This window comes from Chelonoidis abingdonii, chromosome 20, assembly GCF_003597395.2.
Source record: "Chelonoidis abingdonii isolate Lonesome George chromosome 20, CheloAbing_2.0, whole genome shotgun sequence".
Lineage (NCBI taxonomy): Eukaryota > Metazoa > Chordata > Testudines > Testudinidae > Chelonoidis > Chelonoidis abingdonii.
The window spans coordinates 22,507,978-22,525,870 of NC_133788.1; the positions used below are offsets into that span (position 1 = coordinate 22,507,978).

At 65.0% G+C, this 17,893-nt stretch overlaps 1 protein-coding gene across 2 annotated transcripts; it reads right to left on the bottom strand.

Moving 5' to 3' along the window:
• Nucleotides 1–1,155: 1,155 nt before the first annotated feature.
• ANKRD13B (ankyrin repeat domain 13B) lies at nucleotides 1,156–17,835 on the bottom strand. 2 transcript variants are annotated; one of them, XM_032788771.2, is made up of 15 exons: nucleotides 17,662–17,835; nucleotides 9,140–9,275; nucleotides 7,455–7,579; nucleotides 7,163–7,208; nucleotides 6,619–6,762; nucleotides 5,683–5,872; nucleotides 5,426–5,492; nucleotides 4,926–5,007; nucleotides 4,666–4,730; nucleotides 4,399–4,529; nucleotides 3,875–4,032; nucleotides 3,388–3,540; nucleotides 2,828–2,988; nucleotides 2,206–2,282; nucleotides 1,156–1,810 (listed from the first exon to the last, which is right to left on the bottom strand). In XM_032788771.2, exons 1-15 carry the CDS (start codon nucleotides 17,770–17,772, stop codon nucleotides 1,597–1,599), a joined length of 1,860 nt encoding a protein of 619 aa, XP_032644662.1. In that variant the 5' UTR covers nucleotides 17,773–17,835; the 3' UTR covers nucleotides 1,156–1,596. The 2 variants fall into 2 exon arrangements, with proteins under 2 accessions (XP_032644662.1, XP_032644664.1); XM_032788773.2 differs by having other exon boundaries at nucleotides 4,666–4,733; nucleotides 17,662–17,833.
• Nucleotides 17,836–17,893: the final 58 nt, after the last annotated feature.

Sequence of the window (17,893 nt, forward strand, 5' to 3'; positions counted from 1 at the left end):
TTGAGAGCTGGAGGGGGGGGCAGTGGGGCTCCCTGTCCTAATGATGGTGTTGGCAGACCTCCCCCCCTCCCCCCGGCCTGGGGTGCAGGTGCTGCCCAGGCTGAGATACCTGCCCCCACTCCCCATAGCTCAGGAGTTGGCTGGATCCTGGTGCATGGGGGTGCCCTGGGGCTGGGGGGCAGCAGTGCTGGGCTGTCAGTGCTTCCTCTGGGGCATGGCTCCTGGGCAGGGAGTGGGGGGCTGCCCCCTCCCCCCACTAGCCGGCTTTGGTGCATGCCCACCCTAAGTGTGCTGGCAAGGGGCTGCCTGCGCAGCACCCCCACGGGGCCGGGGAGGGCGCGAGCTCTGGGCACAGTCCTGGTGTGGGCTGCTCCCTGGCAGGGCCGGGCCGGTGGGGCTCTGGTTAGTGGCAAAGCGGCTGGCACCTTGCCGGCCTGGGCTGGCTCCTGGCTAAGTGCACTTGATGCTGTATCGGTGCCATGCGCCCAGGTCTGGCACATGCTGAGACGGCAGCAGAAGGGGCTCGTGCCTACAGCTGGAGGGGGCTCAGCAGGGAGGGTAGAGGTTACCTGCCCTGTGCCCACCTCCCTATGGGCTCCCTGGGTGCTAGTCTCACCAGGCCTGCCAGCCCCCGTCCCCAGCTCTGGCACTGCCAGAGCCCAGCAGGCAGGGCTGGCGCTGCTGGTTCCCCAGCCCAGCTCCTGGGGGCACCCCTAGGGTGAGGCAGGAAGGCAGGGCCTGGCACAAGCAGCCTCATGGCAACCCCCCCCCCCCATGGGAGTGAATGTGTCACTAGCAGTGCCAGAGCCCCTGGGAGCTGGGCAGTGTCCCTGGGTTGAAGACTTGGGGGCATCCGTGAGCCCATAGTGGGGTGGAGGGGGTGTGCAGCTGAGCCCTGCCCTTGCTGTGGGTCACAGGGGGCAGGAGGCTCAGCTGCCGGGGTAGGGGCTGGGCAGGGTAAGGGGCCCAGTCCAGGCACCGTGAAGTGGGGGGGGAAGCAGATCCTGGTATCACCACACAGCAGCGTCCCTGCTGCCCTGTGCAGCTCACCCCATCCAGCCCTGCCTCTGGGCCCCGCACCACTTAGCTAGCACCCTCCCTTCCTGCCCCCCTGCCCTCCCAAGCTCTGCTGGTGCCCCTCCCTGCCGACCCACAGCCTCGGGCTCTCCACCCCCTGCGCTTCCAGCTTTTGCAGCTGGCTGTAGCTGGTGGGTACCCGCCCACTGGGACTGGGCATGAGTAATGGGTCTGGAGGTGCCCCCTGCCTCGCAGCCCCATCCTGTCCTCCCCCACAGGGTTATGGGCATGGAGCCCTCTCCCTATTCTCCAAACCCTGCCCCACGTCCTCTGATGCAGCAGAGTCTCCTCATGGCGGGACAGCCCCTGCGCCCCTGGCAGTGTTCTTAGCATGGTCTCTAAATGGCTCAGTGCAATGGCATCTGCGGCGGGCCAGCACTGGCACCTCTCTGCTCACGTGGGCATTGCTGGCTCAGGGAACGCCACTGCCTAGCGGCGGCCACACCCACCCCGGCCATGTGCAGGGCCCCGGCTCAGCGCGAACTGGGCAGCAGCTGCAGGGCCCGTTGCAGTGCTGGGCTACTGCTCGGTCAGCGAGAGCTGCAGGATGCGCCGCAGCTCCTCCTCCTCCTGCCGCGTGCGTCGTTCCGCCTCCGCCTGCTCCCGCGCCGACAGCTCCATGGCCAGGCGCAGCTGCTCGTCGTAGCTGTGGAACAGGGGCCTGGGCACACCGCTGCCCCCGCCCTGCTGCTGGGGGCTGGCCTGCCCAGGGGGAGGTGTGTGCTGGGGTGTCCTAGAGGGGGCAGGGGAACAGCAAAGGTGAGCGGGGGTCCTGGGAACACGGGTGCCAATGCTAAGCCCAGGCTGCTGCAGGGCCCTATGCCATTTCCAGTGCCTGGATATGGGGGGCTAAGTGCCTGGGGCAGACGGGCACAGCAGCTCTCCACCCCCAGTGTCAGTCACACTGCAGTGTGGCCAGCTTCGTTACAGCTGGGGAAACTGAGGCACAGCCCGGGCAGGCCACGGGGAGGGTCTCCTCCAGGTGGGGCTGCACACAGCTGTGGAACAAAGCCATGGGGCTATGCTGTGTGGGGCCACTGGGCCAGGCAGGACAAACTGAACCCCCCGGCTCCAATGCCAGGCCCTGTGAGCCCTGACCCTGGCTAGGACTAGCCAGACCTTACCAACCTGTCTCCTCGCCGGCCCTCCTGGGACAAGGGGTGCGTGCCCGGCTTGCTGTTGGTCAAAGCTTCCCAGATGGTCACCTGCAGATGGGGTCACAGCATATTAACCCTTCGCCTGCCACCTCCCCCCCACTCCCCAGCTTGGATGGCACTTCCTGGGGCCTGGCGTGGGGGGTTAGGCCGAGGCCCAGGGCGTGGCCAGAGAGTGCAGAGGAGACATTTATCCCAGCAGGCACAGGGCTCCACCACCACCCCAGCTGCAGGAGCCCTGGGAACACTGTTCTCCTGGCTGGTGCTGCTGCCTGATGTGTGCCAGTTTCAAGGCGGAACAGGGGAGGATCCGCCCCGAGCTGCGGGTGGCAGTGTGGGGCTGCTCCAGGCCGGGCTGGCATGCAGAGCTGCATATGGAGCTCAGGGTGTCTCTGCTGCCCTTCTGGTGCCGTGGGGCTGGGACAGAAGTAACGCAAGAGCTGGTCCCCTGAAGTCTCGAGGCTGGTGCTCACCGCGCCCTGCACCCCACCAGTGCCCGGCAGAAAGGGCCACCCCAGAAGCCAGGTGCTGGGATGAGGCTGTTCCTGTCCCGTGACACCCGGCTGGCCCCGCAGCAAAGGGGGCGCGGAGCCCACCTGATCATACTCCGTGCCCGCCTCCAGCAGGCTCTGTTGGATGGCGAACTGCAGCAAGTCGTCGTCCTCCTCGCACATGGCGTCCCGCTGGCTGCCCAGCACGCTGTACCCAGGCGGGGCCTCGAACAGGGATGGGTCCATCTCACAAGCCCGGCAGGAGGCTGCGGGGACCAGACATGCCTCTTATTGGGGGCGGGGACACGGCGCAGCATGCATCCCCTGTGGACTACACCCCCCAGCATGCACTGTGCTGGCTTGTGCTGCAATGCATGCTGGGAGCTGCAGGCCCCACAGCTGTGCCTCCCTATCGAAGGGGAGGGCAGGTGCCAGCAGCACTGGGCGCAGCTGCTACTGGCCTCTCAGCTGGTCACCAACAGGGGGCACCAAGCCAGGTCCGGGGGGGCACTGCTAATGTGCACAAGCCAAACTCACCCTCCCTTGTAAAGGCTGAGGGGATGATGGGAGCATGGGGGAGGGGGACCAGAGGGCTAGGCTGCAGGTAGCTCAGGATGCTGCAACCTCTAGCGCCTAGCCCGTCCCCCGGGGCAGGGACCGCGTACCCAGGGAGCTGGAGCTGCTGACGCTGGAGGAGTCGCTGCTGGGCGAAGGTGCCTCGCTGCCAGAGCTGCGGCGCACAGAGCTGACGGGCTCATCACAGCCATTGAGGTTCCCAAAGGTGATGCGGGCGTTGAGGATGTGGAAGATGGGAATTTCTGGGAGGGGGAGAGAGCGGGCGCAGTGAGGGAGGTGCACCGGCAGGGCCCAGGGCTAGCAGTGCCAGGGCCTGGAGAGCAGCGCATGCACCCACCCCCCTCCATGGGGATCTGCGGCTGGCACACGCAGTCTGCGGGCTCCTCAGGTGCTGGCAGCTGACACACCTCCTGTGAACGGCAGCCAGAGTCATACCTGGGCACTGGGGGCACAGACCCAAGGGAGCCCCTGGTGAGGGCACTGGCCAGAAGCTGGTGTCCATGTGGCACGCCAGGGCCTGGTGCACGGAGCCCCCAGCAGCCGGATCATAGCAGGGCAGGGGTAGCACAGCCTCACCTATCTTGACGGGGAAGCCGGGCGGCAGGCGGAGCGTGATGAAATCCCGGAGCTTGGCGAAGAGCGCATTGCTTATGGCCATGAGGTCGATGATCGGTGCCACCTGCTCGCACAGGGACAGTGGGTGATCCTCACACAGCCATAGCTTGGCCTTGAACCTGCAGTGGGGAGAGATGCCCACCAGAGCACGGGCCCCTGCCTGGCGCTGCCCCTCCAGCACTGTGCCCAGCTCACTGGGCAGGTGCTGCCTGCTGCCCCATGGGACAACACACACTCCTCACAGTCCGGGCAGCCTGCACTACGGTCCCACGTGGGGAGCCCCAGGCAGACCCCGGGTGGATTCAAAGGGCTCTGGCCATGCCTCTGCCCTGCCATTCTCTCCCAGATCAGCCTCCAGCCCGCTCCTGCTCTCTCTGCCCCAATCCCCTGCAGCAGTGAGTTCCACCTATCCCCAGCCTTCCCTCTCTTGCCAGGGGTCCCCCTCTGCCCCAGGCTTCCTGGCAGGGACTCCGGCCCCTCCTTACTTCTGCGTCTTGGTGGTGAGCTCCATGGGGCGCCCTATGTCTCTGCTGCCCAGCTCGAAGCTGGGGTTGAAGTACTCCTCGGGGGTGATGGCCGTGGGGTTGGTATGGCTCCGGGTCTGCGTGATCAGCGTCTGCGCCGGGATGAGGAAGGCCTCATTAGCCCAGCCAGGCTGGGGCTGCTCTGCCCAAACATGGGCCCCTCGCCTCCCCCAGCTGCCAGGGCCATGCTGGTCCCAGAGCTGCCCCCCAGCTGAGCCCACTACTCACCCCATTGCTGGGCCCCACGTGCTGCTCGGCGATCCCCAGGAAGGACTGCAGTGGGGTCTTGCTGCCTGCTGAGAGACAGGGACAAAGCATGGGGCAGTGACACCATCGGCTCCCCGCCTGGGGGAGGGCAGGGCCAGGGGCAGCGCCAGGATCCGCCTGCCTCCCCCAGCCAAAGGCAGATGGGAAAGCTATGGGGCTGCAGGGGCAGAAACAGGGCCTGTGGAGGTGGCAACCCCCCATCCCTCAGAACCGGCTCTTACCTTTGCTCTTGCCCTTGTGCTGGTCGGAAAGGTGCTCTGTCCGCGTCCGCGTGATCAGCTCCACATTGGATGCGCCATAAACCTGCAGGGAGGAGCCCGAACGCCAGAGGCTGCAGCTCTCTCTGCCCTCCAGAGGTCTGCCCCCGCCAGCGGCTGGGCTAGCAGAAGGGGGCACTGTCCCCGGGCTCCTCAGGCTGCTCCCCTGGCACCTGGGCCCTGGTTGGGAGCTAAGGTCCCACTCCCATGGCCCAGCCAAGTCTGGGGCATCGTGACTCCATGCCCACCAAGGAGCCTTGGCTGGGGCCAGGCGAGCCATGGTAGCGAGGAGGCCAAGATGTGACCCTGCCTCTGTGCTGAGTCAGGTCCTGTTGTGGCTCCCGCTGCCCCTCCCGGGGCTGCGGAGGGGGCACTTGTCTCCCCCTGGCAGCCATCGCCCTGCTGCCCTGCACCCCCCTGCCCTGAGCCATTGGCAAGGCCACCCTGCCCCCCATCCCCCTCACCTTGGCCTCGTACCCGTTCACCACCTCCGTCTTCTCGCTCCGCCAGCCCAGGAGCCCCGTCTTGTTCCTGATGGTGACAAGGCAGCCGTTAGCGACAGACCCCAGGGGGATTTACGCTCAGCCCCTCCCACCCCATGCTGCCTCTGCCCTGCTGCTGGCCCCCAGAACCAGGGACCCAAGGCACCCCTAGGCTGCAGCAGAAGTCACCTGCATCCCAGCCCCCTCCCCAAGCCTTCCCTTGCCCAGTGTGTGCCCACCTCTCGAAGGCGATGTTCTTGGTGTCCAGCTGCGTGGTGACGACGGGCGCGGTGAGCCGGCCCATCACCTGCTCCTCGGTGGGCTGCACAGTAGCCAGCAGGCCCTCGCGGTCGTGGCTGGCCAGTGCCAGCGTCTCAGAGTACACCACCTGCCGGTCATGGTCGATCTCCAGCACCACCGCGCTGGTGTCTGCCAGGAGGAGGCCACATCAGCACCCAGCACCATGGGGCTGCAGTTCTGGGGCGGGCTCCAGGCAGTGCAGGCTGGGGGCGTGTGCAGGCGGGCATGTGCCAGGGGCCTGCCTGACTTTGCCAGTGCTGGATCTCCAGCTGTAGCAGAGCCCCCCTGCCCTGGTAGTGAGCAGGGGCCAGGTGGGCTGCTCCACCTCCCTGGACATCAGCACCTCCCCCATCCATAACTGCCCCTCTGGCTGCATGAACCCCACATGCCCCCTCCACTCTGCTGCGCCCACTTGCCAGCTTCAGGGTGCCATCCAGTGGGGTAGGCGTTTCCCTCTTCCCACCTGGTGTCTAGACAAGGGCTTTTCACTCCTCCCACCCAGCCAGCAGAATGAGACCTCTGCTACCCTCGAACCAGGGGAGTGGGCATCAGCCAGGGCATGGAGCACCAGCCCCCGGCCCACAGGCGAAGCTGGGCCTTTCCCGAGTGCGTCTCAGCCAGTGGGCTCTCCCACCATGCACCCCGGGACCTCCAGCACAGGGTCACCCCAGCGACTGAGGCAGCACCTGTCCGGCTGCTGGGAGGTTAGAGGGCAGAGTCCCCTGAGGGGCCAGTGTGGCCTCCCGCTGCAATGAGATGGGTGTGTGCATTATCACCAGCCGACGCCCATGGGCTGCCCTGGGCAGGGCTGGGGGCTGTGGCCCTGCTTCCCCTGGAGCCTTTCGGCACCACGCTGTGCCAGGGGCCCTGCTGACCTTGTCCCCGGAAGACGAAGCTGCGGTTTCCCCGCTGCCAGGTCATGTGGTCGAAGCCAAGCAGTGTCGTGTCCACACGCAGGTTCTGGCCGCTCTTCCACACCTTGTAGGTGTCACTGGGGCAGATCTTGGAGACCAAGGGCACTGTGGGGAGGGAAACGTTAGGGGCAGCCCCCAACTCGTCAACTGCCTCGTGAGGTGCTGGGCGGGGGCATCCCGCTGGCCTGGGCCCCATCGCTCCAGGGCCCAGGCACCGAGTCTGGACAGGAGCTAGAATCCCCCAAACTGCCGCATGGCCAGAGCTCTCCGCTAGGGGGAGCAGGGCCGGGGGCCCGGCAGGTGAGGGGAGAGGCAGTGGGGTCCCCAGCAGGGAGGGGGTCTGGCAAGCGGCCCCTGGACCCAAGGGCTGCCTGGGGCTGTCACAGGTGTGGGGGAGCACTGGGGTCATGCCAGGGGCGTCTGGGGGCATGGGGCAGGTGGGGAAGCAGTGGGGCTTTGCCGCTTGTCCTGGGCCCAGCCTCCCCCTGGTGGCCCCAGAACTTACCCCAGCTGGTGAATTCCCATTTCATCTCCACGTAGAAATCCTGGGCCTGGGGAGAGGAGAGAGGCCAGGGTTGAGGGGCGCCCAGGACACCCATGAGATCCTCTCACGCCCAGCAGGGGCAGGGAGCCAGCAGTCCTTGGTGTGACCGTGTGCGAACTCTGCCAGCTTCCCCCCTACATGGGGCTGGTGAGGGCACATGGAGCCCCTGGGCAGGGGGTCGCTGGCCCAGGAAGCACTGGCTCCCTGCAGTGGCCCAGGGCGGGAAGCGTGCGGGGGGATGGGTGGCCTGTACCTTGCGCAGCTTCTCCAGCAGGATGGGGATCCCAGCCAGGCGCTTGATGGCTCGCAGATAGTCGCGGTACCGCAGGACCAGCTGCACCAGCTCCAGGTCGCGGGTGCTCACCGCCTCTTGGAGCACTGGGGGGACAGAGGGGGCATCAGGGGCAGCGGGCAGGGTCCTCTCTGCCCACATGAGCAGGACAGCCAGCCCTGCCCCACCCAGCCCCAGGGAGGGCATCTGAACAGGGCACCCAGTTCCGGACGAGGGAGGACCCTGGCCTGGGCCTCTGGCAGTGCCCCCAGGCGGAGCTGGACTCCTGCAGCTCTGTGAGCCCCGTGGGTTTGCTTCAGCCGGGGGGGGCGCCAGCATCAGCCATTAGGGACCCCCTGGAGCTGCCCCTCCCACCTGCCCCAAGCCACTGAAGGAGCATAGACTGGCTACCTGCCCGTGGTGCTGGGATCAGACACCCCCCTGCACTGCAGGGCTACACAGCACCTCCACAATGGTTGCCAGGAGACCTTGGGGCTGCTGGGGGGTGGTACTGAGGGGCTCCGGCCGAGGGGCTGTGGGTTGGGACTGGGGGGCACCGGCAGAGCTGTGGGAGGGAGGCAGGCGGGAGCCAGGGCTGGGCTAGCAGGGGCTGTGGGTTGGGACTGGGGGGCACCGGCAGAGCTGTGGGAGGGAGGCAGGCGGGAGCCAGGGCTGGGCTAGCAGGGGCTGTGGGTTGGGACTGGGGGGCACCAGCAGAGCTGTGGGAGGGGGGCAGGTGGGAGCCAGGGCTCGGCTAGCAGGGGCTGTGGGTTGGGATCAGTGTTCCCTCTAATTTTTTACATCCATGTGTGGAATGAATTTTGTTATAAGCATCAATATGGAGGTGCTGTGTGGCAGGGGTGGTGCCGAGGGGTCCATGGTGTGGGAGGGGGCTCAGGTCTGGGGCAGAGGGTTGGGGGATGAGGGCTCTGGCTGGGGGTCTGGGCTCTGGGGGCCAGGGGATGAGGAGATTGAGATGCAGGAGGCGACTCAAGGCTGGGGCAGAGGGTTGGGTGCAGGGGGGTGCAGGCTTTGGGGTGGGGCCAGGAATGAGTGGTTTGGGGTGCAGGCTGCCCTGGGGCTGCAGCGGGGAGAGAGGACTAGTAGGGCTGGGCTGGGCTGAGTCGGGGCACCTCTCCCCACATGCACGGCCCTTGATAGCTTGCTGCATGGCCGCACAGCTTACAGGGAACTTAGGTTGGGATTTGGGGGCAGGCCTCAGCTGGGCTGGCAAGGGATTGAAGGTCGGGAGTGAGGGGCACTGGCAGAGCTGGGGGATCCAGGCTAGGCTAGCAAGGGGCTGCGGGTCAGGAGAGGGGGCACTGGCAGAGCTGGGGGAACCAGGCTGGGCTAGGGGCTCAGCGGAGCTGGGTAGGGGCATGGTGCCCACGTGGTCGTGCTCATCAGCCCCCACCTGCACTGCACATTGACCTCCATGAACTCACTCCAGGCGCCCGGTTGCTCTGTCACACCCCTAGCCCCCATGCGGTGGAGCTGATCTCACTCATCTTTCTTCCCCGTTAAGTGCCAGCCCCTGCAGAGACCTGGCTCTGGTGCCTAGAAATGGCAGCGTCCCCAGGTGCCAGCCCCTGGCGCAGGAGAGGTGGGCTGCTGTGGGCACTGGTTGTCAGACCCCCTCCCCCTGTGTCCTGGAGCCGCCCACCCACCTGTCCAGCCACTGCGGTTCTCCTTGCCCACGTCGGCTCCATGTTGGAGCAGGACCCTGGCGCAGTCCAGGTGGCCCAGCGTGGTGGCGAGGTGCAGGGGTGTGCGGCCCCGCGGGTCCAGCTGCTCAATGTCCACCTGCCAGGAGAGCCCAGAGAGGGGCTTAGCTGGGGGTGAGCCAGGGACAGAGTTTGGGGGAGCAGCCCCAGCAGGCCTGTCTGCTGCTCCCAGCCATCACCACCTCTGTGGGGACCTGGGCCCCCCAGTGTCTCAGTGCTCCAGTGGGGAGGTGAGTCCGACTGGGGTCTGAGAGCCACGCCCATGGGGCAGGTGGGGGAGGGCAGTGAGCTGCCCAAAGAACTGGCTGGCGAGGGGCCCTGACCTGGGAATTTGGGGTGCAGGCACCTCTGGCCAGGGCACAGCTCACTGCAGGCAGCTGAGTAGGTGAGATTAGAGCTCCCAGGGCCCAGCCTTGGGCTGGGACCTGATCAGCCCCAGGGCAGCTGGAGCCTGTGCTGGTGCAAGTCGGGAGAGAGGCTCCAGGCCCACAAGTGCAGCCCATAAGATTGGGGGTGAGTGGCCCTGCCTGGGCCCTGGGGGCTCCCTGCTGCACTGTGGGGGGAGGTAGCAGGGAAATCCCTGCAGCAGGGCTGGGAGGACTGACTACAGGGCACCTTGACCGGGCAGGGAGGTGCTGCTGCTCCCTGTGAATGCCCTGGGGCCACGCCAGCAGCACCATCCAGGGGGCAGCTGCCCAGGGGGCCTGTTCTCTCTCCATGCCCAGCGAGGCCAGGGGAGTGTGATCGCTGGGGCTCAGTGAGGAGGTCCATGAGCCCCAAGCAGCCCTGCCAGCTGAGGAAAATCTGAGCTGTTGGGGGCGGTCTCCTGTATTGGGGTCAGTGAAGAGCATCCATCCCCTGCTCCCATCCCATCCCTGCTGCCCCGGGTTGGCCCAGCCTGCATGCAGGGACTCAGCCCATGCCAGCTGGAAGAGCCCACATGGGCTCCTGTGCTCCAGCCCTAGGCACCCCGTCCAAAGCTGCAGGGCAGGGGCTGGTGGCCTCAGGGATGCGGCCAGGGCAAGGCACCCCCCCCCCAGCCTGCCTCCAGTGGAGAGCAGCACTCAGCCTCCTCGGCCCCTGGATGGGGCAGCCAAGGAGGGGCTGGGCATGGAGGACAGTGCTAGGCTAGCAGCCCCTGAGTTCCTGGGAGCTGGGCTGCAGGGCAGGATTCGAACCAGTGCCCTGGTGGCGGGGCTCCCCCCCGCCTCCCCCCCAACACACACACAGCAGGGGCAGCCCTGGCCCAAGCAGTGAGCTGATGCTGTTAGGTAGCGAGCTGGGGAGGGCATGGAGCCGTGCTGGGCCCAGGACGGGAGAGAGGCAGAAGGGGCAATAGCAGCTTCTGCTGACGAGACACAAGCTGGTGAATCTATCCAGAGCTCGGAGGAGCCCAAACACTCAGCCCTGCCTCCTAAAGCAGCTGGGCCAATCCAGGCTGTAGCTGCCTCCGGCCTCCCTTGGTAAATCCACCAGCCTTTATTTGTGATCAATGCAATTTGCAAATTGACACCGTGGTGCCTCTTTGCTGCCTTGCTGGGCACTGGGTGCATGGTGGTGGCCTGGCGCGGGGATGGCTGGGGGCTTCCTCAGCCGAGCAGCAGCGGCACAGGGCAGCCCTGAGCACTCAGCCTCTCTGTCGCATCCCGTTTCTGCCCCGGGTCACCCCAGCACTGCTGCCCAGCAGCTCACGTCCCTGCGTACTCAGCATGCGCTTCCCTGCCCTCACGTGTTATTTCCAGCTGCGGTACACGTCATCCCCAGCCAGACGTGCCAATCACGGCACCTCAGGCCATGTGAGATCCCCCTCCTGCTCTGAGGGCGTGCGACAGGGCGAGTGGGATCTGATGGACCATGGGCCCTGCCACTGGGACTGCCTGGGAGCTGAGCACATGCCCCAGGTCTGTGGCTGAAGGCCTGGAGTGTGGGTACAGCTGGTGGCTCCTCCTGCGCACATCCACATCTCTGCCCCACATTGCCTTCGGTGGGGGGCAGCCGGGAGGGCTGCCAGTGCCCGCTGTGCCCGCTAGCACAAGGCTCCCGCTCTGTGGGCAGCTCCATTCCCATCCCCTGCTACCCCGCATCCCTTCCCACTGAAAGCCCAGCGACATCCCCGGGGGAGCCCCTGTCACGTCCATTTCCTGCCTGGCTGCCGAGCCAGCGGCACATGACACCTCATGCCACACTGAGGAGATGATAAGTTGGGTTTGCCGGGTCAAGGGGCAGCTGGGCCAGAGTCCAAACCCCGGTGGGGGCAGAGGACGGGAGCTCATGTGAGGGCCGTGCCAGGAGCCAGGCTGGGGATGGTGTGGGGTGCCAGGCCATAGGAGGCACGGGAGAGGGGGGTTGACACACAGCCTGCAGAGCCTGCACCGGGATGGAGGGGGGCCCAGCAGCACCCCGTTGGCGGGCACAGCGAGCCCTGCTCAAGGGGCAGCCCTCCCTTTAGCCCTCCAGCCGCTCAGAGAGATGGGCCTGACTGCAGGTTCTGGGCCCATCTCCGCTGCCCGCCCTGAGATGGGGCAGTGGTGTAGTGCGGCACTGAAAGGGTTAGTGGCATCTGGCCTGCAGGCCTCTGGGCCAGGCCAAGTGAGCTGCCGGGAGCCCACTGGCTAGAGACACCGGGCTCACAGGTGCCAGCTGTTTCCTGAGCATGCCCTGCCCACTGGGCCGGTTCTGCAGTCAGTGGGGAGGGGGAGGGGCAGCCCAGGTAGTGCCTGGGCCGGGTGGGGGGGGTCAGTGCCCCGGGGGTGCGGTGCTGGGTTGGCCCGCGGCTGGAAGCTGGTGCCCGGCAGAGCTGTGATGTGATGGGGCTGCACGTCTGGAGGTGACAGCTGAGCGGCTCTGGGCCAGCATCTCCTCCAGGCCCCCCCCGCCCCCGACTAGAGGCACAGGGGCCCTGAGAGAAGGCCTTGAGTGTGGGAGACCCCCCTCCGGGGAGCAGCAGGGGTTGCAGGTTGGAATGAGGGGCATTGGCTGGGGGGCCCCAGTGCCTGACTTGGGTGAGTGGGCTCCCCCCTTTCCTGGCAGCTCTGCCACAGAGAGGCTCCCTAGGAGGGGTGGGGGGGTTACAAGGTTGCTTGGAGACAGCCTGTCCCTGGAGTCCCTCCCCCACCAGTGCTAATTGCACCATACTCCTTTGCCAGACACTAGCTCCCAGGGACCAATTCTTGTTGTTGAGAGAAACTGTAACCCCCTGGGGGGGGACGGGGGGGCAGCTCCACTGCTGCAAGGCTGCCCAGCCCCCCACCCACGGTGCCCTCGCGCTCCAGGGTGTCTGTGCCCGGAGAGGAGCCCCCCCCCAGCTCAGAGCCGTGCCAGGGGGTGGCAGACAGCATCAGCTGGTCCATGGGCTGGCACAAACGGCTCCCACCTCATCTCCAGCAGCTGCCCCAGGCTCCCTGGGAGCAGCCAGTGGGCTCGGGTGCTGCCAGCCAGGCTGGGGCGTCTCCCACAATCCCCCCCAGGGAGCAGAGCTCAGCCATCCCCTGCCATGCACGTCGGGGGTGCCCCAGTCACAACACTGGGGAGGGAGACGCTGCGAGGGGTCTCAGCCTTGCCCCGCCCGGGCAGACGGGCTCCCTGATGCTCAGGTCTGACCTCCCCATGCCCTGGTTCCTGCCCCCCACCTCAGTGCTTCCCATTCACATGCCAGCTGGATCCAGCTGTTAACAGCCCCATGCGCCGCTCCTGCCGGCCCCCTAGACCCACACCGTCCCTCCTGGCCCAGCCATGGCCTCCCCTCCACCCTGCCCACCTTGGGTGGCAGGGGCCTGGCAAACGCAGCTGCCCCAGCAGAGGGGCACGGCACACAGTACTGAGACACAGGCACTGCCAGGGGGTGCCCCAGGAACAAAACTGGTTCTGGAAGCGGCACCTCCAGTGTAGTGGGAGCAGGCGCGTTAATTAAACGCTCTCCAAGGTGATCGCTCGCTGGCTCTTAATTGCTCTGATGAAAAGGGCTCTAACTAATGAAAGAAAACACACACATGCCAGCCCTCCAGCTGGGAGCTGGTTAATGCAGCTTTCCCCCACCCCTGGCTGCAGGGGCAGGGCTTTCCTAGGGGGTGTGCCCAGTGGGCGCTGCCCCAGGGAGGGGATGGGACACGGGTCCCTCACTGTGGACCAGGAACCAAAGCTGGCTCTTGGTGCCTTGGGTTTAAATCCAGAGTCACCCCATTTACACCAGGCTGACAGATCAGGACTTAAATGGCAGCAGAAGCTGGGTGAATGGCAGCACCAAGTGCTAATGCCCAGGCTTCCCACCCAGCCAGCTCTGTGCTCCCGGGCTGTTCCCCCCACCCAGCGCCGCATGTGCCTCCCCTGCTCACAGCGTGCCGCTGCCTGGGCCCCAGGTCGGGGTCTCTACAGCACCCGACTTGCATTGCCTGGGGTGGTGAGTTCCTCAGGCAGCCACCTGGCTCCTGCCCCTGCTCATGGCTAGTGAGTGGCCGTGTCTCTTGCCCAGGCACCAGGAGGATGGGGACTCGGCAAAGCGGGTTTGCGTGGCCAGATAAGATCAGCAATCTTGGCTGCAGGGAAGGATGAACAGCAGAAGGGTGGCGGATATTAGAAACGTCAAGTGGCCTCAGCAGGCCATGGCAGGAGAGAGAGGGGTGTGAGGTGTGTGTGTGTTAGTTACAGGCCATGGCAGCAGAGAGAGGGGTGTGAGGTGCGTGTGTGTTAGTTACAGGCCATGGTTGTGGAGAGAGGGGTGTGAGGTGTGTGTTAGTTAGAGGCCATGGCAGGGGAGAGAAGAGAGGGGGGGGGTGTGTGTGTGTGTGTTAGTTACAGGCCATGGCAGCAGAGAGAGGGGTGTTAGTTACAGGCCATGGTTGTGGAGAGAGGGGTGTGAGGTGTGTGTTAGTTAGAGGCCATGGCAGTGGAGAGGGGAGGGAGAGAGAGAGAGAGAGAGAGAGAGAGAGAGAGAGAGAGAGAGAGAGAGAGTGTGTGTGTGTGTGTGTGTGTGTGTGTGTGTGTGTTCGCAGCCGAGCAAGGCAGGAGGAGCCCGACCGCCAGCAGAACAGGGGGACTGGGACTGTTCATAACTCATCACATCTCCAGGATGGGGTTCCTCGGGAGGGGGGGAAGCCCCATCGCCTGAGAACCGGAGGCTCTCTCCAGGGCCATGACCACAGACACCGCGGCCTGCCTACCTCAGGGCCCTGAGGCTGGGACGCGGATCCCCACTGCCCCCCATACGCACACTGAACTGACTCTGCCTTCCTGCAGGGGTGCTAAGGGCCAGCCTTTGCCAATGGGCAGCTGGGGACAGCTGGCTTCAGAGGGCACCAATCACCGTGCCCGCCAGGAAAAAGGAAGGGTGCTGACAAGGGCCTGGGGAGGGGTCACTGCAGAGTTCATCCTGCAGCCTGAGATGCCAGTTTCCATTGGCAGGCACTTGGGGCTGTCCCAGGGCCAGCTGGGCAATGCCAAGGAGGAAAAAGAAACTGTTTGTGACTCCTACTGTTTAATCCACAGGCGTTGCTCTGGCTCCCCTCAATCGGAGTGGCTGTGCCAGCCGGCTCCAGCCCAGCCTGCCCCTCAGTGCCAGCCAGAACCTGCCTCAGGTGAGTCGAGCTGCATCTCTGGTCCCCACCCCCCAGCTGGCCAAGGGAGCTCTGCCCATGATGCGGGTGTAGCCCGGTGAGGTCTCCCTGGAGCTGACAGTGCAGGCCTGGCTCCCCTCGGCTTGTGCCCGGGGAACTCAGGCTCCAGGGCCATCCCCACTGGCCGACCCGCCCAAGCAAGAGCTGAACGTGCCCTCGGGCTCAGCTCCATGTTCTGCTCCCTTCCCCACCCCTGCCCTAAACAGTTGTTCCGTGAGCCCTGCCCTGTCCCCTCCCGATAGTGCTCGCTGTAGTCTCCAGAGGAGCCCAGAGGTGTTTGCCGGACGGCGGCAGAAGCGCCAGATGCGGAGCAGGCAGGTTGTCCTGCAGCAGGCAATGGCACAGGAAGGGTCAGTTGCCTTGGAGTGATTGGAGTGAGGCTCCGGGGCTGTACGGTAGGCTGTGTTTTGGGAGAGGCCGGACATTTCAACAAGACAGGCACAGCCAGTCATTCTGGCCAGGATGCAGGCGATGCTGGGCGTGATCAGATAGGGTGATCACACAGCCGCCATGGACCAGAGACCCTGCTCAGAGCTGCCGCTGGCGCTATCCGGCTTAACAGCGCGGGCCACCTGGAGCTGAGAGTGACACTCTGAGCCCTCCAGCTGGGCCCTGCGCAGGGCTCTCCTGGGCACCAGGGGCAGGGTATTTTTCTCCCTCAGAATAAGCCGACCTCCAACCCAGGCAGCTCCTACCAACCAAACCCTCGTTTTACTGCTGCCTCTTCCAACCATGTCACAGAAAATGGGGAGAGACCTCGTGCATCTTGGAGAATTTTTCCTTCAGAGGAAAAGCCGCTGTGACATTCCAAAGACGTAAGTTACCAAGTGAGGTGTAAAAATCCCCCTTGCTCGCCTGGTCCATTCTGGGCATGGGGAAATGGCCAGCACACACTTCTTCAACTTAGCTGAGATCTCCGCCTCCCCGAGCTGCTGCTAAAAATGACCGTGATTACAACTGAAATAAAACGCAGGAGATTCCCCCACAGGCTGCTCTGATCAGGAAAGAGGAGAAAACAGGAGCTCACACGACACGTGGCGCCTCCATTTCCATGCAAATCACAATTAGGCCAGGATCTCTCCACAGCTGCCTGCTACAATACAGACGGGTGTGGCACCAGCCAGCCAAGGTAAAGAAAAGCCTTGCGGCCACAGCAAATATCCCAGCCGGAAGAAGATGCATCAGAGGCGGGTATACATCTCACTGGAAAAACAAAGGACCTGATCCTGCAAGGTACTGGGTCCTCTTGGCTCCCAGTACCTGGGCCCCAGCAGGATCTGCAAACCAAGGCATCATCACACACTTCACACAACTTCAGCCCTGGCACAGAGCGGGCAGGCAAAGGTGGAGTTGGGATGCCTGAATGCAGAACTGCCTGGGGTTTGCCGTTTTCCCCACAACACCATACTGCCCTTGTAACGGAGCCAGCGTTGTGCTGCTGGGGGCAGGCAGGGGTTAATGAGCTGAATAACAGTGACAAAGAACCCCAACCCCCCCCAGCTGGTAACTTCATATTTCAACACTGTGGAAACCCAGCTTAATTATCTGCCGGGCCAGCGGCCCCAGGAGCTCTCACTCTCTGCCCAGTGTAAATGTGTTCACCAGAGCGTGCCCAGGGCAAGCCATGCCAGAACGCAGTCCTGACACGCACGCTGCCTGTTTCCCAAGGTCCAGGTCCTTGCTCTTAGCAGGCGTTGTTTTCACCACAGCAGAGGCACCTCCAGCTACTCCAGATTACTTGTGAGGCAAACCGTATATCGAGTGTCTCTAACAAACCAGGTTGGAGAGGAAAGAAGGAAGAGGGGCCAGTGGCCTACCGCTCCTCTCCTCCTAGCACCCCGAGCTTTCAATGAGTCCTTACCACCCATGCTGGGAGTTTCAACCCAGCCCAAGGGAAATAGTGCCCAGTTTCCACTGAAATTCACTGGAATTTGGATGTGGATTCCTGTAGGCCCAGGCAAATCCCAGCCTCAGGTGCGAGATGATCCTTGGGAGCCTCATGAAGGGGACTGCACGCTCTGAGGCCAGAGGGAATGTATGTGCCATGGGATCTCGCTGTCCCAGCCGACTGATGTGGGAACTGCTCCGGTCCCATGGTGACGGGCGCTGGCACAAAGCCCTTAGACAGTTACCAAGCTCCCACACCCAGGGGGTGTCTGAATGGGAAAAGGTGGCAGAGTATCACCGAGGGTGGCCACCATCCCCCACAGGCCATAAACCGGGTGCTGAGCCATCTCAGTGGCTGGGCTCCTGACAGAGGTGAACCTATCGGTCCCAAACTGGCCCTGCTCTGTGCCCCTTTCTTTAGGCCTCGAGTACTCCAGCCCCAGGATGTACCATTCTGCAAATACTCGACACCCCAGGGTGCGAAAAGCCAGCACCCCGGGACGCCCACCCTGTAGTGCTTTGCCTGGTGCTTCGGGATTTCTGTCAGCTGCTTTCAACGCTGGCTCTGGCCACGGCGTGACACCCAGTGCCTGGATCCCCTGGCCCCAGTGAGGGGCCCATGGGCAGTTTCTGGGGCGAAGGGCTTGGGGGGGGGGGGGTCAAACCATACAGCAGGATTCCCAGCCCCCTCCTCAGCTCCCGTCTGGCACCACTGCGCTGTTCCCTACCCCAAGCCCTAGCCCGCCAAGGGCCAGCATGCCAAGGCAAAGGCCCTGCTCCCCCTCCTCCAGGCCCACCGCCCGGCAAGGGCCCTGCCGGCTGAGCCGGGAGCCGGGGAAGCCCTGCTGCAGACACGTTCTCAGGGATGCTGTGGGGCGCGGGGAGTCTATTGCATCAGCCCCTCCCCCTGCTCCCCAGCACCGTCCCGGGCTGAGCCGGGGAGGGTCGGTGCCCCGCGGCCGGACCCACCTGCTGGGTGCTGAGCTCCCGGTCCAGCTCGCGGGCGCGGTTGTGCCAGACCAGGCGGTGCAGCGGGTACCTGCCCTCCGGCCCCTTCCCGGCCGCGGAGGCGGCGATCATCCTGTCGCCACGCCGGCTCCGACGGCGCAGGGGCGCGGGGCTGGGCGCGGGGCTGCGGGCGGCGCGGGGAGGTGGCTGGGGCTGCAGAGGCATGTGGCAGGGAGGGGGTCTCCGGCGCGCC